This window comes from Meira miltonrushii (genome assembly GCF_003144205.1).
Source record: "Meira miltonrushii strain MCA 3882 unplaced genomic scaffold FA14scaffold_1, whole genome shotgun sequence".
Lineage (NCBI taxonomy): Eukaryota > Fungi > Basidiomycota > Exobasidiomycetes > Exobasidiales > Brachybasidiaceae > Meira > Meira miltonrushii.
The window spans coordinates 800,713-828,288 of NW_020289943.1; the positions used below are offsets into that span (position 1 = coordinate 800,713).

The 27,576-nt window shown below is 43.6% G+C and overlaps 11 protein-coding genes across 11 annotated transcripts; 8 read left to right on the forward strand and 3 right to left on the reverse strand.

Moving 5' to 3' along the window:
* Window positions 1–799: 799 nt before the first annotated feature.
* Window positions 800–2,771, forward strand: FA14DRAFT_159145 (VAMP-associated protein). The gene is made up of 3 exons (XM_025498076.1): window positions 800–1,180; window positions 1,484–1,515; window positions 1,586–2,771. Exons 1-3 carry the CDS (start codon window positions 1,170–1,172, stop codon window positions 2,377–2,379), a joined length of 837 nt encoding a protein of 278 aa, XP_025357076.1. The 5' UTR covers window positions 800–1,169; the 3' UTR covers window positions 2,380–2,771.
* A 359-nt stretch (window positions 2,772–3,130) lies between these two features.
* FA14DRAFT_140720 (uncharacterized protein) lies at window positions 3,131–4,489 on the forward strand. Its single transcript, XM_025497109.1, has 2 exons — window positions 3,131–4,194; window positions 4,263–4,489. Exons 1-2 carry the CDS (start codon window positions 3,380–3,382, stop codon window positions 4,384–4,386), a joined length of 939 nt encoding a protein of 312 aa, XP_025357077.1. The 5' UTR covers window positions 3,131–3,379; the 3' UTR covers window positions 4,387–4,489.
* A 271-nt stretch (window positions 4,490–4,760) lies between these two features.
* Window positions 4,761–6,298, forward strand: FA14DRAFT_6856 (uncharacterized protein). The gene has a single exon (XM_025502706.1). The coding sequence runs from the start codon at window positions 4,800–4,802 to the stop codon at window positions 6,228–6,230; it is 1,431 nt and encodes a 476-aa protein (XP_025357078.1). The 5' UTR covers window positions 4,761–4,799; the 3' UTR covers window positions 6,231–6,298.
* On the reverse strand, window positions 6,299–9,425 carry FA14DRAFT_6855 (uncharacterized protein). Its single transcript, XM_025502705.1, has one exon. It carries the CDS (start codon window positions 9,209–9,211, stop codon window positions 6,368–6,370), a length of 2,844 nt encoding a protein of 947 aa, XP_025357079.1. The 5' UTR covers window positions 9,212–9,425; the 3' UTR covers window positions 6,299–6,367.
* Window positions 9,426–9,656: 231 nt separating this feature from the next.
* On the forward strand, window positions 9,657–10,592 carry FA14DRAFT_118180 (uncharacterized protein; the record flags this gene model as incomplete). Its single annotated transcript, XM_025496273.1, has 2 exons — window positions 9,657–10,187; window positions 10,356–10,592. The coding sequence occupies 2 exons, from the start codon at window positions 9,657–9,659 to the stop codon at window positions 10,590–10,592; spliced, it is 768 nt and encodes a 255-aa protein (XP_025357080.1).
* Window positions 10,593–10,916: 324 nt separating this feature from the next.
* FA14DRAFT_159149 (SSrecog-domain-containing protein) lies at window positions 10,917–12,822 on the forward strand. The gene has a single exon (XM_025498077.1). The coding sequence runs from the start codon at window positions 11,027–11,029 to the stop codon at window positions 12,737–12,739; it is 1,713 nt and encodes a 570-aa protein (XP_025357081.1). The 5' UTR covers window positions 10,917–11,026; the 3' UTR covers window positions 12,740–12,822.
* Window positions 12,823–12,908: 86 nt separating this feature from the next.
* On the forward strand, window positions 12,909–13,801 carry FA14DRAFT_159150 (Erg28-like protein). Its single transcript, XM_025498078.1, has 5 exons — window positions 12,909–12,956; window positions 13,020–13,145; window positions 13,226–13,316; window positions 13,390–13,511; window positions 13,592–13,801. Exons 1-5 carry the CDS (start codon window positions 12,950–12,952, stop codon window positions 13,639–13,641), a joined length of 396 nt encoding a protein of 131 aa, XP_025357082.1. The 5' UTR covers window positions 12,909–12,949; the 3' UTR covers window positions 13,642–13,801.
* A 420-nt stretch (window positions 13,802–14,221) lies between these two features.
* Window positions 14,222–14,859, forward strand: FA14DRAFT_129057 (ribosomal protein L1; the record flags this gene model as incomplete). The annotated part of the gene is made up of 1 exon (XM_025496885.1): window positions 14,222–14,859. A coding segment is annotated over exon 1 (591 nt), but the record flags the coding sequence as incomplete, so codon positions are not given.
* Window positions 14,860–15,165: 306 nt separating this feature from the next.
* Window positions 15,166–16,557, reverse strand: FA14DRAFT_118605 (WD40 repeat-like protein; the record flags this gene model as incomplete). The annotated part of the gene is made up of 1 exon (XM_025496304.1): window positions 15,166–16,557. The coding sequence occupies one exon, from the start codon at window positions 16,555–16,557 to the stop codon at window positions 15,166–15,168; it is 1,392 nt and encodes a 463-aa protein (XP_025357084.1).
* Window positions 16,558–16,967: 410 nt separating this feature from the next.
* On the forward strand, window positions 16,968–20,488 carry FA14DRAFT_159151 (DUF663-domain-containing protein). The gene has a single exon (XM_025498079.1). The coding sequence runs from the start codon at window positions 17,047–17,049 to the stop codon at window positions 20,389–20,391; it is 3,345 nt and encodes a 1,114-aa protein (XP_025357085.1). The 5' UTR covers window positions 16,968–17,046; the 3' UTR covers window positions 20,392–20,488.
* Window positions 20,481–27,552, reverse strand: FA14DRAFT_140737 (uncharacterized protein). The gene has a single exon (XM_025497110.1). It carries the CDS (start codon window positions 27,385–27,387, stop codon window positions 20,653–20,655), a length of 6,735 nt encoding a protein of 2,244 aa, XP_025357086.1. The 5' UTR covers window positions 27,388–27,552; the 3' UTR covers window positions 20,481–20,652.
* Window positions 27,553–27,576: the final 24 nt, after the last annotated feature.

Genomic DNA, 27,576 nt, shown 5'->3' on the forward strand with positions numbered 1-27,576 from the left:
TACTCTATTCACCATCACAAAGGGAGAGGCACCATATTCGCAATGCAATGTACACTAAATCAAGGTACAAAATTGGTATGAAATGCTTTCTATTCAATGACGACAAGAAGCTGTGTTATTCTTATTATCCAACTTAAATCCGTACTGACATTCTACCTGAAGATGTCTTTCACAAAAAGATGCAATACTTCTCTCTGACAAGCTTACCACCTCGGCGTAGGGATACCGGCATAAAAAGTAAGCGTGTAATAACCGTTTGTAAGCATTTGAACAGTGTACCCACATTCATCATAATTTCATATGCGCGTATCTTTTTAAAGGTCAGCCAGCAAAGCAGTCGAAAAGACATCAACCGGGTGCCTTGAAAAATGAGGGCGCGGGACCGGTGCCCAAACAACGAAAAAGTTGATTGATTGATTAGAAAATGAGCGCCGTGTCAATTATGAGATGATTTGAAGGGGGAAACAAAAGATTGCATGAATTATGTGTGAGTACAATTAGACATATGCAAGCAGATGAAAGAGAAATGCAAAAAAGAAAAAAAAGAGACCGCTCTCGCTAAAAGCAAAGCATAGCATGCAAATCAGCCAATCCAATCCAAGCAGTGACAATTCTGAGACAAAATGCAGCCGGAACGCTAAGATGTTATCCACTAGAACATTGTGTGTGAGTGAGTGAGTGAGTGGACAGCAGTGCGTGCGCCGCGCTTGCGCAAAGCGAGAATCAGAACATAACCCACCCCGGGCGTGCGCCTGTTTTTGACTGAGTGTAGTAGTGTAATACAGACAGGCAGGCTGTTCCCCTTTTGTGTGAGAGAGAGCATCTAGTGCCTGCCTACTCGAGTCTCCACAATCCTACTTTGTCGTCTTCTGTATTCGTGGAAAACTCTTTTTCTCTTTTAAACTTTTACCATCTCTTTCTTGTTTGATACATCTGCAAGTATCTTTGCTACATCTTGACAACATCTTTGACAAAGTCGAAAATCTGTCAAAAGTCGTCCTCAGCATTTAGCGGCGGAATAAGTACAACAAGGATCAATCTACCCAAAAGTGAAACTTCCGCAGGTATAAAAACCGGAACGATTGGACGATTCATCATCCAGATCAACTACTTTGTATCATCTCAAAAGAACGATCATCACTTCAAGGTAGAACATTCAAGCATTCATCATGTCTGTCGAGTGAGTAGAAAGAAGAGGACCTTGCTGAGGAAAATAGTGGATTCGCACAGAGAGGGCCAATCGCATTGGCGTATACAAAGCTCTCATTTGGTCTTAAGAGAGGACATAGGATGTTGGCGATAACGAAGGAGCATACAGAGGGCTTGTTGGCGAATGTATGCGCACCTTTGCAAATCTGCTTTGTCGTCGATTCATTTCGAGACGCTGAGCGATGGCATCAAAATCCTTTTTCCAACCAAGACGATTGCTCTGAGGCTGACTATTGTACTGACTTCCACCCTCCCTGATTCCTCCTTCGTGCAGCCTTAATCCTCACGTCCAATTGGGCTTTCCAAGTAAGTTCTTGTAGCGGGACGAAAAACGCTTTGTATGCTTTATCTAACCAGCTCATCTTGTTCCCCTCAGGACCTCTCACTCAACTGGTAAAGAGATCGCTTCAAGTCTCCAACCCAAACAACCAGCCTGTCGCATTCAAGGTTAAAACTACTGCACCAAAACAATACTGCGTTCGTCCAAACTCTGGTCGTATCGAGCCAGGCGAGAAAATCGAGGTACAGGTCCTACTACAGCCTATGAAGGAAGAACCCCCATCATCCGCTAAATGCCGCGACAAGTTCTTGGTTCAATCTACAATCATCACACCAGAACGGGAAACGACTAGCTTGAACGACATTTGGGGCGTTGTTGAAAAGGAAGACAAAGGTGCGATCCACGAACAGAAGATTCGCTGCGCCTTCTTGCCTGCTACAACGGCAACTGTACCTGAAGAAGGCGAAGATAACGCAAGCTCAACATCAAACGGTAACGAGAAATACTCAACCGTCAACGGTACACAGAACCCGATCTTGGCAGCACAGAATGCTTCGGCAAACACCGATGGACCAACTACCGAAAAAGCCAGAGCTGCTGCCGTTGCTGCTGGAGGTGCAGCCGCTGCCGGAGCAGGTGCTGCTTATGCTGCAACAAAGAATGCAGGCTCTCGTGCTGTTGGAAGTGTAAGCGGAGGTGCAGGATCAACAAACGGTAATTTGAGTGAAAAGAGCCACGAACAATTGCAATCGGAAGTGAAAAGATTGCAATCTCAAGTGGACTCTTTGCGCAAAAGTTCAGCCAATCAAGGAACAAGCGATGGTATTCCAATTCACATCGTTGCTGCTATTTGCTTTGGTGTCTTTGCATTCACCTACATTTTCTTCTAGAGTGATTCTTGTAAGGTGATGAAAGCATCAAGAGCGGCAAGATTAGGTCAGTCAAGGATGCGCCAACAGGAATACCGGACGACAGCTCTTTGCAAAGATTGGCCGGCTTTGGAACATACCTGATCAACCTAGATTGCGAATACAATTTTCCCTACCTTTAATTTTCCAATTCTGCATACCAAACGTATCAACAAGTCTTGTTCTCATTCCAAAAATACCTAATCCACCCCTTTTCATCTTGGTCAACGTTTTCTTCAAGATTTCCGATCATCTTCACTCCATGTGTCAAGCTTGTAGATTGCTACCGTTCAAAATTCCCTCCGCTTTTTCTCTTTTCACTTCTACTACACACATCTTTTCTTCACTTCTAATGTTACATTTTCTTTCAGTCCTTGCGTGGAAGCAATCTCAAATTCGCTCTTGATGCGCTTCTCATCTTCATTCTGCAGATCTCCTCTGTACCTCTTTCTTCTTCTTTCTCTCTCGAATGCCAATTTTACGTTTACTCAAACCATGCGGGGGAGATCCCCGAGTCTCCCATGAAGCGGAGAAGAAGATCAATTAATGCATCCTTAGGATATTCAAAAGTTGGGGAAACGTTTTGAAACAAAAAAGTGACAGCTTGTGCGGAAGGGTTTTGAATACAAACAGTTAGCGTGCCTTTAGAGTTAAGATTAGATTTTTTATTTAATGTATTTTATTTTATTTGAAAGCGTTTGCTCCGTTTTAACGCGTTCAATCGTTCCGGTCAATTCGGTTCAAGTCCGGCTTTGCGGTTTGACTCTTTCTTTCTCTTTCTCTCCCTCTCTCCTTCCCCAGAATCCAATCATCATCTTCTCGTAAAGGTAGGCGCTGCTTGTGTGAGCGCTGGGGATTACATTATTATCCTTTCTCATCACGACAAGCCTCTTGGGAGGACAACCCTGGTCACTGCATTCATTGGTATACAGGATAGAACAATAGAAGACACTCATCAAAACACCGGCAAGAGATCAAAATAATGAGTGCAGCATCAAAACCAGTCAGTGCAAGCCGTCAAGGCAAACAACGTCAACCAAATCCAACAGATAAGATCTTAGGATGTTTTTCTAATGTTCCTCAAAATTCAACTTTAGATCATCTAGTACGTTATTTTTCCACTTGGAGTGGAACGGATAAATTGATGATGATCACGCAATATTCATCAAAATTGTTGATCGCTTTTTTGACATTACAACATGCTTTACGAATCAGACTTCGATATGGAACGAAAGGATATCATGCTCCACATGGAGGTAGTTCGATTGCGAAAAAATTGGAAAAACTTTCTTCTTTAATATCCGATGCAAGATGTTTATATCGTATTTGGGGAATTTTGCCAATTTTGAAATGGATGATCGCTTTGGAAAAATCACCACCTCCAACGAGACTTTTACATAATATCGAACGTATTCAAGGTTGGTCAATGATTTTGTATTGTCCTTTAGAAGCAATTGCTTATCTAGCTTCTCATAATATTCTCAACATCTCTCAAACGACGCAAAACAAACTTTGGCTAACGAGTGCTCGGGCATGGGCTGTATATGTGATGCTACAGCTTTTGCATCTTGTGGAAGATAACAGGCTATTGAGATTAAGAGCAAAAGCATTGGAACGCAGTCGTGGTCATCCATCTCCGCCATCTTCCAGCTCAAACGTTTCAAAGACGAGCGAGAAAGGATTATCAGCAGAGCAAGTACAAACGAGACGGATGTGGGATGAGTTGGATACACGCAAGGCGGCCATCTTGAACGAGTTCTGGGTAAATTTGGGCTATATGCCTTTGACGATTCATTGGTACGTATGATTGGGTTTATGTTTGAGATTGCTTGATTACTGACTTTTTTCTCTTTCTTTTTGATCAGGTCACATCCTTTGGGATTGTTCAATGACGCATGGGTAGGATTATTTGGTACAGTTGCTGCTACGGCTGGTATACGCTCAGGCTGGAAAGCAACCGAATTACCACCAGATGCAGCAACGCAATGAGATCCTTCTTCATCAAAAGTAGCATCTTACATCTAATGTTTCGATGTATGCACCTTTGTATATACTGCTTATTCTCCTTCTACAATTCATGCTAATATCCAAGACTATCATGCTAATAAATGATATCTGAGAGGATAGCGTGAGACTCAAGGTGGCATTCATTGAGGTTATCTTGCCTCTCCTAAGGCTTACCCTCCCCTACCCGAGGTGATCGTTCAAGAATCTGAGGTCGCAGCCAGTTCTGGAAGTTACAGAAGTTACACACAGAGGCGCGGGAAGCAGTATGCCCTGAATTGAACGCGTTTTTGCCTGCAGGCCAATTCGCGCTTTAGCCAAAAAATCAAAGAAGAAGAAAGAGAATGAATAAACATGACATTACTTTCAGGTCATTTCCATCATAAAGCTTTTTAGAGATGGCGTTAGGACTTGGAGGAGGGTTCTCGTTCGGAGCACCAAGTGCAAATGCACAACAACAGCAACCACAAACGCAAAGTCTGTTTGGAGCATCTACCAATCAGCAACAACAACAACCTCAAACGCAAGGTCTTTTTGGAGCATCTACCAATCAACAACAACAACAGCCTCCAAAGCCACAAGGTTTGTTTGGATCATCTACCACTCAACAACAACCATCTGGAAGTCTGTTCGGCAACCCCACTCAGCAGCAAGGTGCACCACAGCAACAGCAGCAGCAGGGAAGCTCACTCTTCGGTGCGCCAGCCTCTGGAAATACTGGATCTTCTTTATTTGGATCACAACAACCAGCTCAGCAGCCGCAACAGCAACAACAACAAACGGGAGGCGGTCTATTTGGTTCTGCCCCTAAACCATTCGGTCAGCCAACACAAAACCCATTAACGCTTTCACAGCTAGGTGGATCAACATCGTATAGCTTGCAACAATCTAAACCTGGCTTGTTTGGAAATTCAAGTGTTGCTCCTGATGGAGGGGCAAGTGGTGGCCCGAACAAGAGGCTGGGAATACCTATCAACGATAAATTGGAAATGATTCGTGCTGCTTGGGACGTTCAAAATATTCAAACATGTCATTTCTTGTACTACTTTTATAATTCTCTTCCACCAAATATGCCACAGCTGGCAGAAGAAGCTGCACGGAATCCGAATTTTGGAAGACGGCAAGATGCACTGGGACCAAAGCATGATGCTTTGTGGTTGCAAACTTTACGTGAAAATCCTGATCGGTCGAAACTTGTACCCGTCTTGGCAGTAGGTTTCGAAGACCTTAAAACGAGAATGGATCTGCAAGAAGCAGAAGCTGCACGTCAGAGCACAAAGCTTGTCGAATTGCAAAAACGATTGGATGATTTGACTTCAAAGCATAGTCTTTCGAATAGCGTACGAATCTCTGCCATCAGTCGTAAACAAACAACGTTGCATCATCGATTAATCGGATTGGCAAAACGTATTCATCTTTTGATACCCGCTTTGCGTGGTCATAGTATCACATATGGAGAGGAACAATTGAAAAATCTTTTGCATATCTGCGAAACGGAATTGGAGTCAATCTCTTCGATGGCCGCCAATCAGGCTCCAGATGGAAGAAGTTCGCAAGCTCAACATCGTTTGCGTGGAAGGATTAATGAGCTATGGGCTTTGTTGGGTACCCTAAAGTCTAAACGTGAAGCTGCAAGATCAGCAAATGACGGAAATGCTCCATTGGAATGGGCCGTTGTGGATGAGAGCGCTATAGAAGATGTTGTAAAGATTTTAGCTTCTCAACAACAAGGTTTAGATCATATCAGCTCAACCGTTCAAAACGATACAAAGGTTTTGGATACGATCATCAAAGGTTTAGAAGGAGTAGAGCTTGTCGGAGTAAAGTGATACTGTCTTTTCAATATGATGACATTACGTTATACATGATTGTGAGAGTATATGTACATATGAGAATCCAACTTTTGCACAACAAATTGTATGCATGAGTACCTTTCGCACTAGAGGCGATCAAGGTTTTGAGTGTCTTATGCTCCGGTATAATCTGAGAGTAGTTTTCGAGATTTTCCAAGCAGGCCTTGCCAATCAGCCGATCTTGCCTTCATCGGAATACTGGCAAGCGCTTCGATATAGATCATTGTCAGTTCCTTGTTTGTTGGACCGATTGAAGGTGCTACGGCTGCGAAAGTAGTTGGTCGTAGATTGGAATTGAAATTGAATCCGGCTTTCTGAGGTAGTCTTTCTTCTGTAAAGAACATCAATGGCGTTTGAGGTTGAGGTGGTGCTCCGAATACACCTAAGCGTTCAAGTGAATAAATTCGACCCAAAGCATCCTCCTTGCGATTTTGCATGCACAAAAGAGCAATACCAGTGCATTCGATCAATAGTCGATCATGGTCTTTGATCTTGCGAGTAAGTTGCTCACTTTCTTCAGACATTTCGTCTGCGTCAAGACCTTCTTCAATTTCTTCTTGCTTACTGGAATGTATGGCCTTGAATTGTTTGGTGCAATGAGTGTACGTCGATAAAACCTGCCTGGCCTTGTCAAATTGCCCACCTTGACCTAAAGCAAGGGCTAGTCTGGTAGCAACATTCAAAGCCAGAGGTGCAGGAGGGTATGCATTGCTTCTACCTGTTTCAGCAAAGTCAGCGAATCGTTCCCATTGTTCTGCTATGTCGTGCATGGACTTGTTGTATAGTGCAAAAGCACCTTGCCAGTCCTGTCTGCCCATCATTATCTGAAGTCTACAAATTGTAATGGCTGAAGTGTTACTGTTGCGATCAATTTCTTCCAAATCAAATGACCATAATGACTGCATTTCGATCAAAATTCTGTTCAGAGCATCAGCCAAAAGAGCGTCTCGATTCACATCTTGAGATCTGAAGATAGCCTTATCCACAGCTAAACTGTCTCCGAGATATGCAAGTATCCTTCTGTAAAGCATTTGAAGCGATGTGATAGTCCTTGAGGTCATAGTCGATTGGTGATAAGTATTGTTTTGATCCTTCTCCTTCACTTTTACAGCGTATTGTCGCATACTTTCAACGATTGACAGCATTTGTGCACGCATGAGTGCTAATGAGCTTGCATACTTTTCCGAACTTATAGATTTGTCAACGACATGAAGATGCAGTTCAATCAGATGCTCGTCAAATTGACCTTCACTACGAGCACGTAAAAATGCCAATAATTCTCGCAAGAAAGGAATGAATTCCAGAAAGTATTTTGGGGATGCGTTAGCAAATACACCAACTATCCGACGTGCTTGTGCTCTTCTTTCTATCCTTTTGACAACTTTTGGCTGGCCAGCAACTGGTTTGGGTTCCGATTCCAGATCAAAAAGAGGGAGTAATGGCAACACTGAATCCCCTCGCTTTTCCTCCATCAATCTTGCAGAATAACGTCGTAATTGTGCCGGAAGAAAGTCCGGCATACGATCTGGTGAAGAAAGGTCGGAGATAAGCCAATGATTGAACAACTTGGCAACGAAATCGATAGTGTGTTCATCTTTCAAACTTATCTCAAACAACCAAGCAAATTCGATTCGACTGAAGGGCGATTCATTTGTATAGCGTCCATAGTAATCTTGGTATAATTCGAAAAGCCTTTTTGCATAAGTGTAATCTTCAGTTTTGATATGAAGAGATATTAGCGTTGCAATTCCACCCTTGCTCGATTGCAGCGATTTCGTCATGAGGGGACCACTGCGTAGAGATATGAGTGATAGTCTCCGTAGCATTCCCCGCCATTCTTCCGGTTGTAAGAGCGAGAAGAACCTCTCTTGCCTCATGACCCATGAAAATCGACGCACAAGACCATCATTGATTCGGATTAAGAGAGCATCTTCTACGCCTTGACAATTTTCCAGAAATGTCAAAGCGGAAGTGATCTGACCTACTCCTCTTATACCATCAAGTCCGGTCACCGGACTTATATGTTGCATCACAGCCTCGGCAAACACGTTTCCAGTCCCGACTGGCATTTTCTTTAAACCTGTCTCTTCATTTCTTTCGAAGAGCCAATTTGCCAAACGCAGGTCTCCTTCTTGAACCAAAGCAATCGCGATTGGTATAAGTAATCTTTGTCTTGCATCTTCATCGATCTTTCGCCGGAAATTGTCTTTTGGAACTCTCCCGATTTCTTCTTTTTGCACTGTTTCGGGGAATAAAAACTTTCGCAGACTTTGAGGAAGCAAGAATTTCAGATTTGTCTTTGTCTTATTTGGTATCATGATTCGCAAGAGTTGAGCAGTTTCTCGATCTTGCGGGATTTCTTCCTGGCACAAGGCAAAAAGAATGTGCCAAGATTTTCGCTTTTCTTTATTGCGTATAAGCCATCGAATGAGGTATAACACCGTATCCGCATATAGGTGGCATCCTTGATCTGATTTACCGTTATGCGCAGACTTTTCTGAACTCAGATGCTCTTCTTGCCGAGCTAATGAAACACTTTGCTGCCAACGTTGAAAGATTGTAATTGCGTTATCGATTTGATCTTTTGAGATGAGTTTACGTACCTTGGTATTTATCCGATCTAGCTTCAGATGTTGGCTTTTCGTCTGATGTTTTGTCTGCGCTATGCTTGTGTTTTTATTTGCTTCATCGATCTCGATTGAAGATGTAGTCGGCATTGGATCTATCTGTCTTTGTTTTCCTACCGATTTAGAGCATTCCCCTATCCGTTCATCGAGATTATCTCTAGTCGTATCGTTTCGATTTCTGTGTTCATTGTTGAGAGTATCCAGTGTGGATAAGGTCGTAACCGGTCTTATGTTATTCTCTATGCCGACTGTTACCGCTCTCCTGAACGAAGTGCCTTGTACTCCCCTCAAAAGGGAAGCTTGGTGTCTACCGCACCTTGCCCAAAACATCACCGCCTATATGTATTGGTTGTAGTTATTTTTGCGATCATTGCAGCCTTTTCCGATGACTCTACAGATTTGATGAATGGGATGATTGTGTGATGATGACCATTTCTCCGCCACGAGAAGATTTAATCGGAAATACGCTTTGAACTTCAAAAATTGCTTTTATGCGTGTGAGTGTCAAGTGACTTTGCCTCACGCTTCTCTCTCTCTCCCTGCGTAGACATAAGCATAAGCCAGAAAAAAAACAAAAGGCGTACGGGTCTAGCGTAAAAAAATGCATTTATCCCGTTCATTTTGGGCGAATCAAATTGTTAATCAAAGCTTAAACAAGAAAGGGCTTTTCTTTTGTTCAACTTCCTCCACCCAAGTAATCTTTTGTCCTTAGCCACCAACAGGACAAGAAAGAGGCAATCTTGACATAATGTCTGTTGCCTCTTCATCTCGAATCATGATAAGATCGGCAGCAAGGATTCCACATCAACTGGCTTTACATTCCAGTCGGATAGCTTTACGGAAATCAATCGAACCTACAAGCCTGTCAGTCTTGTCAAGATTCAATACATTGTCTTCACTTCGGTCACAGTCTGCACCTCTCTCAATTGCTCATTATGCTACTTCTGCTTTTGCCAATGCTAAGCCATTGAATCACTCTGATTCAACTTCAACATCTGCACAAGCGGTCTCACAACCACAAAGCAAGGGACAACAGAACAACTCCAACGAGAGTAAATCGGAAAATGAAGGAGAACAACCAGACCCCGATGAGCCTCCAAAGAAAGCCACGATACGAGAACGATTACGATTCTTAACTAGAAGATATGGTTGGTGGGCATTGGGTGTATATTTATTGGCAAGTACGGTAGATTTCTCTTTGGTATTCTTGGCTATTCATTTATTGGGAGCAGATCATATTCGCGAATTAGAAGATGGCGTAAGAAAGTACTTTGGTATGGGTAAAAGAGAAATGGAAGATCATGAAGTGGCTGCTTGGCCTGTTCCTGCTTCGGTCGTTGTTGGAGGAGCAGAGGAAGATGGATCACAAAAGAATAACGAAAAGGTTGCCGGAAAAGCTGTTGAACGTGTTCACAAGCAAAGAGACGTCAACGTCTCCCCGTCAAACGATCAAACAGATGCTAAAAAGGGAAAGAAAGGAGATGGAAAGGATAGCTCAACTTTGTGGACTGAGGCTGTGTTAGCATATACTATTCACAAAACACTTTTGTTGCCATTCAGAGTTGGAATCACTGCCGCCGTCACTCCAACATTTGTTAAATATATGGTTCGTTTGGGATGGGCAAAGAATAATGCTGCCGTTCAACAAGCTGCTCAAAAAGCAAAGATGGCAAAAGAGGCTGCAAAAAAGGCAGTAAAGAAAGCCGATTAAATTAGATTTTTCTATCCCGTCATCACCGCTCATCAATCAATTGTGTACTACATATTATACTGCTAATTTATGTCAATTCATCACTTCGGAAACGATCATTGATGTGAGAACGTGCTCAACCTTCGCTCCTCTCGTCGGACAATGGAAGCTCTTTTTGCTTTTTACGCCTCTTTCGGAACATTTGACAAAATGGAGCAACACAATTATATAATCACATCTTTACGCGTTCAAATTACAAAGCCTGTAAGACGCGTGTACATTAAGCGTGTAGTCCTGCGACGGAGCGCGCTGGGCTGGGCTGCGCATGAATAATGTTGTTTGAATGTTCTGTTGGTCGAGGGATCCTTTCGCTTCTTCTGATCATGCGTATATTGTCGTCGTGAATCTTTCTTCTTACTTACCATCTAAACGTATACATCTTTCACGTTCAAAAGATGGCAGCACACGCTCAATTCGATGGTGTATACCATGGATTGGATCAAGTAGGTGGAAGATTACGATTGACGGAAGGTGGATTAGGATTCAAACCACAAGCGGGTGATTCGAATGGAAGCGGTAGTACGTTCACATTGGAATCTGACAGGATGGATTCGTTCGGTTGGCTAAAAGTGGGAAGAGGATATCAATTACGGATAAACACACGTAATCATAACAAAAGACGTGAAACATTTGATGGATTTCACAGAGATGATTTCGATCGTCTTTCGGGCGCAATCTCAGAATATTACAGTAAACGATTAGAACAAATCGAAGTATCTGTAAGAGGATGGAATTGGGGAAAAGCAGAAGTAGAGGACACAGAAGTGAAATTCTTGGTTCGTGATAAATTGGCATTCGAATTGCCCCTTGAACAAATTGCAAATACAAACATTGCCGGTAAAACGGAAGTTAGCATGGAATTCATCACTGGTGAACAACAACAACCACAAACAAATACAGGAACATCAACAAACGGAGCTGTTAAGCCAAAGAAACAAAGAGGTGATCAGTTGGTAGAGATGAGATTGTGGGTGCCTGGAAATGTACAAAGATCAGACGACGAAGAGGAAGAAGCCGGCAGCGATGCTGAAGAACAAGAAACAGCTGCCAGTGCATTCCATGAAGCTATCAAAGCCAAGGCTGACATTGGCCAAGCAGCAGGGGACGGAATCATCCTCTTCAAAGAAGTACTCGTCCTCACTCCACGTGGTCGCTACGATTTGGACATGTATTCTGGCTTCTTGCGTTTGCGCGGAAAGACGTATGATTACAAGGTCCTTTACTCTAGCATCACGCGCCTCTTCTTGCTCCCCAAACCCGATGATATCCATGTGCAATTTGTTGTTGGTCTAGATCCCCCAATCAGACAAGGTCAAACACGCTACCCCTATCTGGTCTTGCAATTCGTTCGTGATGAAGAATTGGACGCCGAATTGAATTTGGATGAAGAGACAATTCAAACAAAATACGACGGCAAGTTGAAGAAGCGATACGAAGACCCAACATTCCGCATCGTCTCATCTTTGTTCCGCGTATTTTCCAATCAAAAACTCATTGCTCCTGGCACAGATTCATTCGAGGGTACAAATAGCAGCAATTGCTTGAAATGCAACGTCAAAGCTGTTGATGGGTTGTTATACCCATTGGACAGACAAATGATTTGGGTTAGCAAACAACCGATTCATGTGCGATACGATGATATTCATCAAGTCATCTTTAGCCGTGTAGGATCAGGAGGCGCAGTTTCAACAAGCAAAACATTCGATCTCAAAGTGACACCCAAGAGCGGCAATCAAATCATCTTTGCAGCTGTTAGCAGGGAAGAGCATGATGCACTTTCTAAACATTTCACAAATCGCAAGGTTCGGGTGAAGAATGAAATGAGCGATGTTGTAGCAATTGATGATGTCTTGAGCGATGATGATGAAGAGATGGAAGATGATGAGGATGATAGTCGTCGTAGAAGGGCATCCAAGAATAGCAAATCATTCGCAGGAGATGATGATGCGATGGACGAAGATGAAGAATCAGAAGAAGATCAAGATTTCGAAGCGGAATCTTCCGATGGTGGAAGTCCTTCAGAAGGATCTTCTAGTGATGGAGAAGGAGCGGAAAGTGGAAGTGATGATATGGCAGATGGTCCACCAAAGAAGAAGAAAAAGAATTAAACCCCATTTCGCACCTTTTCCTCTTTGTTTTTTGTGTAAACTTTGATCATTTCAATGTATAAAACTCGTTATTTGTATGCAAGTTACCATAAATTGTCTGCACGCGCTAAAAGCCAACGCTAACAAACATCAGTGAGAAGATTGAATATTGTTGAACCTGCACGGACATGATTGCTTCACTTCGAGACTCTCACCATACACAATACAAATATGAGCTGTAAGTCGAATCACTGAATTCTAGATTATGGCAGCTTGGCTAACATCTGGGGACTACTTGCAGGGTTACCGGAAACGATTTTGGGAAAGTGGCTATTGTTGGTAGGAACGATTGCTACCTTTAGTGGCTTACAGAGTATCGCAGATACGGCAGTCAATCGAAAGGTCTACACCAAAGCGGGCGCTTCAAGTGAGTAGGAGGTCTTATACGAGGTGAAACATGAAAGGCTGACATATCCTGCTTGTTTGTCCACAACCCACCACTTTCAGTCACTCCGTTGTCTGCTAGATTATTTGGCGTTTGGAACATCTTGAGCGCTGTGATCCGGGTCAAATGTGCATACGACCTAAAGAATGAAAGGTATGCAGTTGGTGAAATGATCAAAGTTTCTCGCTTAATGTTAACACTCCTCTCACTTTCTGTCCCCTCTTAGTGTTTATCAACTGACAATGTTTACCTTTGCATTGGCTTTGGCACACTTTTCGTCCGAAGTATTTGTCTACAAGACTGCTACTCTCAATTCTCCCGGTACGATCAGCCCTTTCATCGTGGCATGTGAGTATAGCAGAACAAAGAGAGCATATAATTAGAGAGCTGAGTCTGACTTTTTATTGCTTCTTCTTCTCACTTCTCAGCATCAAGTTTCTTGGCAATGGCAGTGCAATACCACAATTATGCCCTGTAGTTTTATATGGAGATGACAAATGCAAAGATACTGTGAACGTTCTTGGGGAATGTAACCTACGTGATGAGTTCGTGCCTTGATTAATGATTCGCAATAGCAGTACGAGTACTTGGTAATAGAACAGAAGGTGCGGGGAGTTTAAGATGCGAGTTTACTGTGGGCCGTCGCGTTTAGAAGACATGCTTCAGTTTTTTTAGTCAACTCAGAAAAGCAAAAAATTAATGCAAAATTCCAAAAAATTCAAACAGACAAAGTGCTGCTAAAATTTTATATTTTTTACTTTGAGAAAAATTAGACACTTGCTTCTTCTTGCTTGCTCACTTCTCTAAGCCTTATTACCATTCCTGTCTTGATCGCAACATGCCGGCAAAGACGTCATCAAAGGCTACCTCAGCTAAAGGAGCTGCCACTAAAGCATCCGAATCAAAAGCAGATAATGCATCTGTCAAGATCGGAAGCAGAGTTTCACTAGCACAAGTCGAAAAGGCATGTTCTGCCCTTTCTGCTCATCGTCAGCGTTCAAAAACATCTTCAAGTGGCAACGGTGCAGAGAGTGATCTACCTTTGGACGGAGAAGATGATGAAGAAGGAGATGGTGCTCGTAGTAATGCCTCAGATGTGGTTTGGATGCAAATCACAATCAAGGCTTTGAATGTGAATGCACCTGCTAAACCAATCCGAGTTCCTACTCCTTATCCGATCTATGCACCTTCTTCCTCGATTTGCCTTATCACTGCTGATCCGCAAAGAACATACAAAGACTTGATGGTCGAACAAAAGCTTGTACAAGTCAAAAGAGTTGTCGGCGTGACAAAACTCAAAGGGAAGTTTGCTCCGTACGAAGCAAGAAGACAATTGATGAACGATCATGATCTCTTTTTGGCCGATGATAGAGTCGTTCCAATGTTACCAAAATTATTGGGAAAGAAATGGATGAACGAACGTAAATCTCCTATTCCCGTCAAACTTACAAAGACAAAAGATGGTCGAGTTCGTAAAGAAGTGGAAGCTGCTTTGGCTTCTACCTTTTATCATCGTAATAAAGGAACTTGTGCTTCAGTTCGTTTGGGAACCTTGCAACATCTTACACCTGAGCAATTGGCAGAGAATGTAGCTGCTGCATTACCTCTGATCGTCAGTAAACACGTCAAGAATGGATGGTCCAACGTGCAAAGTATTGATATCAAGACTGGCACCAGTGCTGCATTGCCAGTTTGGAACTGCAACATGGCTGACAGATGGGAAGGATTGCCAGAAACCAAAGAAGCAGAAGAGTCAAAAGCAAAATCAGCAAAGGGTAACAAGACCGCCTCTAAGCCTCGCAAGAGACGCTCAACAGGATCTGAAAAGGAAGAAGCACCCAAAAAGGCTGCCAAAACCAAATCTTCATAGATTGATTGTATGATTGTTTGCTCTTCAAATGTGTATTATTAGACAATTGCGCTATTTCTACTTAAGTGTCAGGCGGAGCGATTGATAGATAGATGATAATAAAGCTATGGATTAGAAAAAAATACATGATTATTAGATAGACCATACTTTTACAGACCCATCATCAGCCGTACTGGCTAAAAGGTCTCGCAATGGGAACCCTTTTGAAGCTTCGATAGCCTCCTCGTTTGCTTCATCCTTCTTTGATAGTTCGCGTATCTTGACTTCTTCGCCAATCGTTCGAGAGACAGATTGCTTTAGGTAAGCAGGTGCCCACTTTACGCAATTTATATCTGCTTCGCCATGTGCATCCCATTGCCGAGCAACAAGCTCAACATATGGAGCCAAGAAGTCAACGCCTGCTTCTCTTGGTTTGGATCCATCTTCATTATCAAAAACTTCAAAAACACAAATTGATCCATCCGATCCTGCAGTGGCTAATCTTCCGAACGAGCCTGGTTTTGCATTTTGAGAAGGATGTCCCCAACTGACCGAATAGATACTGCGAGAATGCCATCCTTTCAAGATTCGCATACAGATCCAACGATCACCTTGACGCAAGCCATCGATTTTACCCTGTACTTTCAAACCTCTCTGTTCTGCTTGTTCGGGCGTTAATTTTCTCCATATCCTCACAGTTTGATCTTCTGATCCTGAAGCCAAGAACGTACCACAAGGCGAAAAAGCGATTGACCAAACTGTGGACGTATGACCGGTCAAGGTGGAATAACAGAACCAATCTTCTGAAGGGTCATCGATATGCAATCTGATCGTATCATCATACGAAGCAGAAGCCAAAATTTCTTCTTTAGGATGCCAAGCTACACATTTTACATCTTGCGTATGTTCCATCAAAACACTTAAACAATCAAATTCAGCTTGATCCTGTACTTCCCATACCCAAACGCTCTTATCTCTACTGCAACTTGCCAGCAAACCTCCATTTTGACTAAATGCTACCGCTTTGCATTCGTTATCATGACCTTCTAGCGTTCCTATACAGTCCCATTCAGGTTCATCGGTTCCATTTTGATGATGTGATGATTTTGTATAATCGTTTGAGTCCATTCCGCTACCTTTTACAGATGATAAGACATCCTCTACACGCTCCCAAATTCCAACAGTAGAATCAAATGAAGCTGTTGCGAGTGTACGACCAGAAGGCGACCATGCAACAGAACGAACTGTTCTCTTGTGTCCGGTAGGAATGACTTCTTGAAGTGCAAATCTAGGTTGATCGGAGGAAGTTGAGGCAAGAGAATTTTGTTCAATTGTCATTTGATCATCGTTCTCTTTCTTGCTAGGTAGTGTATATGAAAACAAGCGAACTTCTTTATCAGACGAACAAGATGCCAAAATTGGTAAAGATGGATTCCAAGCAACATCCCAAGCTGTTTCTGAATGACCTTTTAGATCAGCCACCAATCGTAAAGAAGGCGTAGAATCTACTTTTTTGCTGCTTGTTCCTCCTACTTCATCTTGCATTTCCACATCAGATTTCTCTAAGGCCGTCATGATTGTTTCGATTACAGCGCTTGGTGGCTGCAAAGGAAGTAACGGCTGATGTTATATACTCCTACAACAAGATCTCTTACAACGGTTAGGGTGGAGAATGTATTTACGCAAATAGGAATGCTAAATAAGGTTTTATTACTCACTCACTCACTCACAATTGCCAAGGTCACAAGAGAAATACCTAGGCCGGAAAGCGCTTCCTTCAGCCGAGTGAACAACGAACGCGTTGAAAAGAGAGATTGCCACTTTTATGAATAAAGAATTATTCATAAACCCTAGAAACACGTGAAATCAAATCGGAACTCGGCTTGGGAAATTTTTGGTTAGATTTTATTATGAATAGTTGAAGTTTTGATAATAATGAATGCATCTTGCCAACATCATCACTTCTTATCGCTAACAACATCCTTTACAGAAATCGACTAGTGTTCTGTTGTTTGAGCAGAAATAGTAGCCACCATGGCTGACGCTCAACAATCGCACAAAGCACATCGTGCAAGTCGAACGAAAGCGATTGAAGAAAAGCAAAAGAAGAAACATGAATCAGGTTATAATCCAAGAGCATTTGTTTCTTCTAATCCAAGAACGGCTGATAAGCAAATCAGAAGAAATGCAGAAAAAGATCAACAGAGATTGCATGTTCCCCTTGTCAATCGAACTACAGAAGAGGAAGCACCACCTGTTATCGTGGCAATCGTTGGTCCAGAAGGAGTTGGAAAGACTACTTTGATGCGTAGTCTCATTCGCAGATTCAGTAAACATACATTATCCGACATCAGAGGACCGGTCACAGTTATCAGTGGAAAGAAGAGAAGATTGACATTTATCGAGTGCAAGAATGACATTAACAGTATGATCGACGTGGGAAAGATTGCTGATTTGGTTTTATTGATGATCGATGGATCGTTTGGATTTGAAATGGAAACGATGGAATTCTTGAACATTCTGCAAGCCCATGGATTTCCAAAAGTCATTGGCGTACTCACTCATTTGGATCTCATCAAAAAGTCGGCCGCTCTCCGTGCTACAAAGAAGCGTCTAAAGCAACGATTCTGGACAGAAATTTATCAAGGCGCAAAGCTGTTCTATCTAAGTGGGATCATCAACGGTAGATACCCCGATACGGAAATCCAAAATCTGTCGAGATTTGTCAGCGTGATGAAGTTTCGTCCTTTGATCTTCCGCAATGCCCATCCGTACATGTTGGCAGATCGATTGGAAGACTTGACTCCAAAGGAGGACGTACGTTTGAATACACGCATGGATCGCACAATTACCTTGTACGGCTTCTTGCGTGGTACAAATCTACGGCAAGATGGAAAGGTACATATTGCAGGAGTTGGCGATTTTGGCATTGATACCATCGAGAAGTTGAATGACCCTTGTCCTCTACCCAATGCCGAGAGCGAGAAAAGACGAAAGATGAACGATAAAGCAAAGACTATACATGCTCCAATGAGTGATGTCGGTGGCGTCATGTTTGACAAAGATGCAGTGTACATCAATGTACCAGGTCATTACTCTAATGAACACGGAAAAGAGTCAAAGGGAGAAGGAGAAAAGATGGTGATTGGATTGCAAGATGCACGATCTACGTTGGATGAACGGATACGAGGAGGAGATTTGCGTTTGTTTGACGATGAAAAGAATCCACTAAGTATCAGTAGCTCAAGGAAGCGTCAGGCGGCCTTCGATGACATTGAGAAAGCACAGCTGGATCAAGACGACGGCCTAGAGGTAGACGATGAAGACGAAGGCGGTACGCAGGATGACGAGGATGAAGCATACCGCTCAAGCCGACGAGCCTTTGGTGCAAATCTTGCTAATGGTGAGCAACAAGACGAAGAAGTTGCATTTGCAGATAGCGATTCAGATCTTGGCTTCGGGGAAGACGAGGATGACGAAGAGGAAGAATCTGACGAAGATGACGAAGAGGCTGCTTTGAGCAGAGAGCGTGGATTGAAGGCAGATCTCACCGTACTTGCCAATCGTCAAAGAAAAGCTCCTGATCTAATGCGTCTCATCTATCATACCGAGTATTCTCCAGAAGATATCTCAAATGGAACGACGCCTGTTCAAAACGGAGTGATTGATGACATTACCAAAGAGGATGACGACGATGATTTCTTCAAATTGGTCGACGAAGACGCGAACGAAGGAGACGTTGCTGAGGATGCCGATGCAATGGAAGGAAGTAAACCGCTTATCACACAGAAAGACTTGAGCGTATGGTCTTCCGAGTCAGCACTTGACTCTATACGGCATCTCTTCATCACAGGTGCTGAAGCTCAAGCTGAGGACGGCGATGATGGAGAAGAGCGAGCAGATGAAGGCTTCACAGGTTTCCAAGACGAGGACGCTGATGAGGGCGATGAAGAAGGGCCACACGATGACGAAGATCAAGGAGAAGATGCCAGGATGAGAGCTCTGACAAAGAAAAAGGAGCTGCTCAAGAAGAAGTTTGACGAACAGTATGACGATCCCGACGAAGCACTGCAAGGGGATTGGTACGAAGAGCAAAAGGCCGAGCTGACAAAACAAGCTGATGCCAATCGTCGCGCATTCGAAGATGAGGATGAGACTACCCGTCAATTGCTTGAAGGATATCGACCAGGAGCTTATGTTCGATTGCAATTGACATCCATTCCATGCGAGTTTGTTGACAACTTCGATCCACATTTCCCAATCCTTGTGGGTGGATTATTAGCATCTGAGCAAGTGATGGGATACATGCAAGTACGTATCAAGCGACATCGTTGGCATTCACGCATTCTCAAGACCAATGATCCGCTTATCTTTAGTATGGGATGGAGAAGATTCCAAAGTGTGCCAATCTACAGCTTGGATGACGGTACCAGAAATCGAATGCTAAAGTATACACCAGAGCACATGCACTGTTTGGCTACCTTTTGGGCACCCGCTGCAAGACCAAATACAGGATTCTGTGCGTTTAACAATCTTGATGAAGGCGTAAGCAACTTCCGCATCTCTGCAACGGGAACTGTTTTGGATGTTGATCAAGGTGCACGCGGACACAAGATTGTCAAGAAGCTCAAATTGACGGGGACACCTGCCAAAGTGTACAAGAATACAGCCTTCATCAAGGATATGTTCAATAGTCGATTAGAAGTGGCCAAATTTGAAGGTGCAAGTATTCGAACCGTCAGTGGTATCAGAGGTCAAATCAAGAAACCTTTGGCCAAACCTGAAGGTCAATACCGTGCAACTTTTGAGGACAAGGTATTGATGAGTGATATCGTTTTCTTGCGTTGTTGGTACGCAATCGAGCCGCGCAAGTTCTACAATCCCATCTTATCCCATCTATCTTCTGATCACGCTGCGCACCCTTCTATGCGTTTGACCGGTCGTGTACGATATGACGAAGGTATCAAAACACCTTTGCGCGTTGACAGCACTTACAAGACTGTCGAACAACGTCCAACGGTACGCAAGTTCAACCCTCTGCGTATTCCTGCTTCATTGCAATCCAGTCTTCCTTTCTCTAGCAAAGTGAAAGATATGTCAAAGCAAAACAAAGAAGGTTATCTGAAACAACGTGCAGTTGTGATGGATAAACAAGAGAAAGAAGCTGTCGCTCTATTACAAGCGATGAAAACTGTTCAAAAAGCCAGACAAACGAAGCGAGATGAATCAAAACGTGTTCAAAGAGAAAAGTATTCTGCTAAACAAGCTGACGCAGAAGCACATAAAGCTCAAAAGCGTAAAGAAATGATGGCAGACGTCTATCGCGTTCAAGGACAAAAACAGGCCAAAAGACAAAAGCAAAGCGGAAGCTCTTCCTGAGGAAGGATGTGGGAAGGTGCTGCTCTGTATATATATCCTATTTTCCTTTCTTACCAAACATTGTACTATTCTCACATGCAATTTTTTACATCTCTTCTTATTTGATAAAAGTTGTGCGTATTTTACAATGATCTATGATGCATAAGGATTGATAGAAGTACAAATGCGTATAGGAAATCACGAATGATTTAATGATTTACAAACTTCCATGTTCGTATAAATTGTATCCTTGTTGATAAATTCTCTATTCCCACATCCTTCTCAAAATCGTTTCTCCCTTCGATTATTCGGTTTAGGCAAAAACATTGTTGTGCTTGGCTGATTAGAAGGACCAGCTGGAGGACCGTTTGGCCGTCTGGATGGATCCAGTCTAGGCCCTTGCGGTGGTCTTTGATTGCGGGATGCTGCCATTTGAGCTGGTGTCATAAGTACAGGCGCTTGACCGGGCATGGCAATGGGATTTCCGGCCGGTCGGCTTGAGGGAGGAATAGGCGGTGGTCCGGGATGAGACACCTTTGGTCTCTTTGGAAGAATAGGTGGTGGTCCGGGATGAGACCCTTTCGGTTTATTGGGAAGCGGGAATGGCCTTTTGGGTGGTGCTGCGAGCCTGTCTGCTTTTGGTCCTGTAGGCGGTCTAGGCAGTGGTCTTGGTGTGCTCGCCAAGGCGATCTTATTGACCGGTCGAACAGGCTGTGATGAGGGTCTTGTGGGTTGGGTTGCATTGCTGTTACCGGATATACCCGGTGTATGTTGGGCATGAGAAGTATTTGATTGAGTCTCCAATCTTGGCTTCTTCTTTGGTCCAGCCTCCATTGAATCATCTTCGTTTTGAGGCTCTGCACGCTTCGTTTTGCCTGAAGGTGAAGCAGGAATGCTTGTGATTTTTCCCGCTCCGATCCCTTCCCTTTGCACCTTGGAATCTCTTTTTGCAGGAGAGGAGTGTACCATGAATGGTTTATTCAAATCTTCTGACGTTGCAGCAATAAGATCTTCATTTTTACGAGCAATTTCGATAAACTTTTTCCAAAAACCTGCTTTGTCGTTACGTTCGAGATTGGGAACATGTGCAATGATGAACAAATTGCTCTTAGCACGTGTGATGGCAACATTGATACGACGAAAATCGTTCAGGAAACCGATACCATTGCTTCGGACGCAAGAAAGAATGATGACATCTTTTTCCTGACCTTGAAAGCCGTCGACAGTATTGAAATCGACGACTTCATCAATACCATCACCATACTCTCTACGGAAAGCACGTTTGAGCTCGAACACTTGATCTTTGTACATCGTCACAACACCCACTTTGCCGTCCAAAGCTGAAGAGGAAGAACTTCCTGACTTTTGTGCTTCCCGCCTCAATCTGGAGTACAGGTTACATGCCATTTCGGCTTCTGCTCTGTTGACCAGGGAATGTCCGCCTCTACCCATAGCCTCTGCACTCCTTTTGCAATCGAAAAAGCGTAATGGTCTCAACCAATGATCTTTGTGCCAAGGCTTCACTGTCAATTTCGCCATTTCTGGACCATCTTCAAGTTTTCCATCATAAAAGGCTTCACTTGGAAATTGACTGATGTACGGATGCATACGATACTGAATACTGAGCAAGTTTGAGTGATTGTTGGGGTTGTTGAATAGCCGAACAAAGAGAGATTGAGAATATCGTAATCTCTCTGCTTCTCGTGAAATGACTGTAGGCGGTAATTGATTGGGATCTCCGACCAGAATGCATTTACGACATCCATATCGTAATGGAATTAAAGTGTCAAGTTCAACAGCTTGAGCTGCCTCGTCAATAATCACGGTATCGAAATCGAAAGGCAGAGAGCTCAGCAACGGGTGTCCTGCTCCACCAAGAGTGGAACATACCACGTCTGCTTGCATCAGTATATCCTGCTGAATTCTTCTCCGATCTGCATCTTGTTGTCGATTGACGGTTTGAACAGCATCTTTTGCTTCGTCCAGCTTACTCGTCAAATTCAAACGTTTCGAAATCATTACCATCTTTTCCGATTCCATTTGCTCGATCACTTTATCGGATACTCCCGTCAGACGAGCATTTTCAATTTCGCCACGCTTGTTGTCTAGTCGATCTTTCAACGCTCGAAGTTCTGCTTGCAATTGCGCAGGATCCATGGAATTTGGATCCTTTTGAGAAGAAGAGTCTTTTGATGCGCTCAACCGCTTTTCCACAATGCTTTCCAAAGAGATGCTTTTCACAGCGATGTTCATTGCCTCTTCACGACCTACACGTACAACATTTGGCTTGATCGTCTTTCCATCAGCCGTAGTGATGCCCATATGAACTCGTCGTGCCACTTCATCCACTGCAGCATTACTTGGAGCACACAGGAAAATCTTCTTTTTGACAGAAACAGCTGAACCATTCGTTTGTTGACCAGCGCGAATGGGCACAGATGGGGCTTTACGGGTTTGTAAGAAGTGACCAACAAGCGAGCAAATTGTCTTAGTCTTTCCCGTTCCAGGAGGACCTTGAATTAGTTGAAACCCTTGTGGGCTACTGATTGCGCTTAAGATTGCTTCCGCTTGCGGTTTGTTGACAGAATAATTACGCTGTGCTGCTTCAATTTCTTCGTTACGAATAAATTCTTTGGTGGCTGATCGTGCCGTCAAGATGCTCTGAAGCATATCATAATAACGCACAGATTGTAGCGCAATGAATTCTCGGTGCAAAGTAGTCAAGCTGAACAGTTTGCCTATTTCAATTTGCGCTCCACCTACCAAGATTGAAGACATACCTTGTTCATCTTTGGTCAAACAGGTTCGTACAGTCAATCGAGGACCTTGTGGATGCATTTTGAAGGCATCAATTTTTGCCATCACGGTACGTTGCTTACCTCCATTTGCCCTTTCGCGAATGTAGATCACATCAGTTTCTTGGAGAAAGACCTGTTGTGCTCCACGAGCGGGATGGGACGTGATAGCCAGAGAATCAAAAGCATCAATTGTTGATCGACCTGTGACCGTGGCAAGGATAGGAGTATGTTCTACTGCTTTCTTTTGCACTTGCTCTCGTGCTGCTTGCATTTGTGCCCAGCACTCTAACAAGAGCATTGGCAGAAAACTTTCTACGTATGCCTCGGCGTTGCGATAGGTAGGTTTCAGTTGAGTAGGTTGGAAACCACCTTTGGACGTAGCAGAGCCTTTACTAGCAAAGCCGGAAGGAGGGAGATTGCCTTCAGCATCATATGGCCAGCTTAGAATCGTTTGATGCAATGGATTGAAATTTGGCAATTCACGCAATCTGCGTTTCCTATCAGCCTCTTCACGCTCGCGTCTGGCTCTTTGTATAGCATCATCTTCCAAGATGACAGCTCGTCTTTGAGGGGCTTCAATCGAACGTATTTTGGATCGCATCTTGGCTGGACTAGCTTTCTTGCCGTCAGTCAAATCTGCCAAACCTAATTTTCCATCATCGTCATCGCTACTATCTGATTCACCGCTGCTTGTATCGGATTTCTTTTGTTTATTCTCCGTTGAAGTACCCAAAATTGATGGAGGGAAAGCGCTATCGTTAAACGAACGTTTTGCCTCTGGAGCACGTGCTTCTGGTAATTCACGGGTAGTGAAACGATTGTATCTTGAAGTTACGTTGATTGGCTTATAGATCGTGTGATTGGCCTTGAAGTCTTGTCTGAGTTGAGCCATCTTTCCACTGGGACGTGACGCAGTACTAGATGTGCTGGAAGCACTACTACCATTCTGCTTTGCAGCACTTGCTACAGGTTTTGCAGAAGCACCTTGATAACGATTCGCAGAACCCGAAGCAGCTGCAGCAAAACGAGGAGGCGGAGGTGCTGGAACTGGAGGAGTTGAGAATGGCTGTTTTCGTGCAGTGGCACTATCAATGCTCTGGAAGGGCAATCTTTGCTGTTTGAGATTACCTGTAGATGAAGTAGACGGCCGTGACCCATTGACCAGTCTTTTTTCGGGAGTGTCATCTCTTTGCGCTTTCTTGACAGAAACAAGCACAGGCTCAGAATCTGGTACATCTTGTGTTGCTCTTGTTTCTGATTTCTCGCTGTCTGATGATAAGAGCAAATTCACGTTCTTTTTCTTTGTCGATACGAGATCTCCGACGGCACTACCCTCTCTTCCAACTAGAAGCACATGCAAGTCTTCCAACTCGGCCAAAGAAAGTAATGTAGTTCTTGCCTCAACCTTTTCAACCTTGCTTTGACCATCAATGAAGGCCAAAAGTCTTTCTTTGGCGGCTTGAGGAAAAGATACTCCACCCTGGAAGCATTTCAAACCTGCGACGAAATAATCTCGAGTCTCTTGTACGATCTCTAGATTGTTCATTCGAAGCCATGAAGCAGCTTCTTCTAGTGGTAATGCCAAATCTTCCACAATCGTCGTATTGATTCTTGCACGCTCTTCTTCATCCTCAATTCCGATTGTCGCAGCATTTTGTATTAGCGAGACACCTTCGACCGCTTCTGCAGCGAACAAAGTAACATCTCTAAACCAGGCGATCAATTCTGAATGAGGCAAAATACGTGACCAGCTTGGAGTTCGCTTGAAAATTACTGCAATACTTTTGCACATTAATGTCCAAATTACTGGCAATCTTGCACGAACACGACCTGCTTCGCTAGGGCGATCCACAAGAGAATACGGTGTTCCTGACCTCAGTAGGCCGTCAGTGGGTGAGCACAACACATCCCAAATATCCGAAAACGATCGTATCATCCATTTTGCAGCATTATTTGCTTCAACCAATGAGGAAGCAGCGTCAACAAAGCTTTCCAGGAATTCATTAACACCTTTTAAGGCTAAAGCGACGTTGCACTGGAATAAGCTCCTAAAGCAGTCAACCCTCGTATCAGCATCTTCGAAAGCCGATCTAATGACATTTTGAGCTGCCTTGTGGATATCTTCTTCTGCACTCAAAACGGTCGAAAGGATGCTATCCGCAGATTTATAGCACAAGGTAGGCAAATCGATCCCCGAAACCGTTTTCCTATTGATCGACTCATCAGCTGAGTCTAAAAGGAATCCCGGCAAAGCGTTTCGCATTGCTCTGAGCCTTCTATTGACAGTGGAGACGATCGTCTTGAGCTTTTCGCGGTATTGCAAGTACAGCTTATTTTCTCTGTGATCATCTTTGATCTGGATTGTGAAAGTGGTAACTTGCAGATCAACAAAAGGAGCCAAAGCTGCTAAAGGACGAATAAAGATGTCCAAGTCACGAGCAGGTTTGCAGACAAGATAGCATTCCTTCCAAAGTTCCATGCATACCGTTCCACCAATTTGTAGTTCCGTCGTTGCTTTACTGAAAATCGCTTCGAAAGCCTTTTCATATTCTGCGCTTGCCTCTTTTTCGTTGCCACCCTTGCTTTGGGCTTGTGCCAAGATCTTTTTGTGCGATTGCTTTTGTTTTGCGTATGATCGTTGATGCTTGATCGCTCTCTCGGAAATGGTAAGAATATCACCAGCGATACTTTCACAATTCAGATAAAAGATTGCCTCGACAAGTTGTTGAGCCAAAAGGTAAGCCTCGGCTTCAATTTCTATGACATCATTTGAGTTCGGTATCTTTGATCGAAAAGCAAAGTGTGCAATTGAACTTGAATGTAGGCTGGCCACCTCGTTCAAAATGGCGATGATTGATCTCTGCTGTAATTGTGCAGAAAAGTCTTTGGATTCCTCCGATGTATTTGTGGGTATGCTTTGTAGCATAACAGCTACGCACTGCGATGAAGCTGCAATTCGATTTGACGTCGGAACATGACCTTGTTGAACACGTTCGAACAGAAAGTGGGCAGTACGTTTCAATCCATCCTCGAATGTCTTTAGTGAAACACCAGAAGTGGAGTTGGAATCTATTCCTGCTTTTACCGGTATCAGACTTGCAATGAAAGGTGACATCCATGCAAATAGGTCCACCGAAGACGATTCATCAGCAATACATTTGTTGAAATGAGGACTGTCTAAAATGGTGGAAAGAACGACAAGAGGATACTCTTGATCTTCTTGCTCCCATAGATTGCTCCCCTTCAGCTGCAACAGCCTTTCGAAACACTGCAAGATCGCCGTAGTCTGTGTTACTGAATCGGATAAATGACCCAGCAGAGTATTGGGTAATGCTGAGCCGGTGAACGCACTGGGTGCCATTTGCATGGAATAGGCCAATGCATTGAACCGACCTTTCTCCATTGCAATTCTCATCAAAAGACCAACAGTTGATTCTTCTGTTGCCATCTCTGTCGACATTACGGGTACATTGGTTTGTTGTTCGGCCCATGTCCGTACGCTTTCGTCATCGTCCATCGCAAATGCTATGAGACCGCTTGGCATCTCATCAAGAGAATCGATCGGCAATGTTGTTCTGCTCTTCTTCATCTCAGTGTAAAGATCCCCCAGCTTTCCTTTGCCAGCAAGTGTCCCGATAATTTCAAGAAAGACGTACGTTTGAGTTGTTGAGATGGGATTCTGATCATCGCATTTCTGCAGAGCTTCGAGTGCTATGTCCTGTTCCTTTGCTTGAACAAAATCTCGAAAGACGGTAAGCTGAGCGGCCTCATGTGTTGCCGGAAACAGTTTGGATAAGTGCCTTTTGGCTCTCAAATATCCTTTGTAGCATTCCTTGCATTCATGCAAACATATTCCCAGCGCACTCCTCCAGATCGGAGTCCATCTTTTAGTGCGAGCAGCCATTTGATAGATCATGAGCTTTGCGATTTGAAAACGAAAACGTCCTTCTTCAGTCTTGCCAGGCTCTTCCGTCCGATTCGTTTCGCATGACGAACAAAATTGATGTGATTTCAATCGAGCGGATTCTGTCGGAATGTTAACATCATCGACAACTGCAGCACTTTGTAAAATGTATCGTAATGCTAGCGGTATGAAGCTTTTGAGAGCTGCACTTGATTTCATATCTTTGACGAGTTCGATCGTACGAGCACAAAGATCTTCTTCTTGTGGCGTCTTGGCCACCGAAGGCAAGAGCTCCTGCCATTCTGTGTCGATCATGACGGCTTGCTCACGTCCCGCCTAAAAGTAAAATTCTCCGGACAGCGAGACCATACATGTATTTAACAAAGATGACTGGATCGATGAGATTATTCGAATCATAGTCGTCCCATCATTAGCAGGTTTGATGTTCGTCCGGGATTGATGATGTATGTCGGTTTGTTGTGAAGAAGTGTTGTTGGAAATTAC

Coding starts and splice junctions, on each gene's coding strand:
- FA14DRAFT_6855 (XM_025502705.1), bottom strand. CDS start 9,211: ATGTTTTGGGCAAGGTGCGGTAGACACCAAGCTTCCCTTTTGAGGGGA.
- FA14DRAFT_159145 (XM_025498076.1), top strand. Junction 1,516..1,585: donor CGTCCAATTGGGCTTTCCAA/GTAAGTTCTTGT, acceptor TGTTCCCCTCAG/GACCTCTCACTCAACTGGTA.
- FA14DRAFT_140720 (XM_025497109.1), top strand. CDS start 3,380: ATGAGTGCAGCATCAAAACCAGTCAGTGCAAGCCGTCAAGGCAAACAA. Junction 4,195..4,262: donor ATGCCTTTGACGATTCATTG/GTACGTATGATT, acceptor CTTTTTGATCAG/GTCACATCCTTTGGGATTGT.
- FA14DRAFT_159151 (XM_025498079.1), top strand. CDS start 17,047: ATGGCTGACGCTCAACAATCGCACAAAGCACATCGTGCAAGTCGAACG.
- FA14DRAFT_140737 (XM_025497110.1), bottom strand. CDS start 27,387: ATGATCGACACAGAATGGCAGGAGCTCTTGCCTTCGGTGGCCAAGACG.
- FA14DRAFT_6856 (XM_025502706.1), top strand. CDS start 4,800: ATGGCGTTAGGACTTGGAGGAGGGTTCTCGTTCGGAGCACCAAGTGCA.
- FA14DRAFT_159150 (XM_025498078.1), top strand. Junction 13,146..13,225: donor CACCAAAGCGGGCGCTTCAA/GTGAGTAGGAGG, acceptor CACCACTTTCAG/TCACTCCGTTGTCTGCTAGA. Junction 13,512..13,591: donor CAGCCCTTTCATCGTGGCAT/GTGAGTATAGCA, acceptor CTCACTTCTCAG/CATCAAGTTTCTTGGCAATG.
- FA14DRAFT_159149 (XM_025498077.1), top strand. CDS start 11,027: ATGGCAGCACACGCTCAATTCGATGGTGTATACCATGGATTGGATCAA.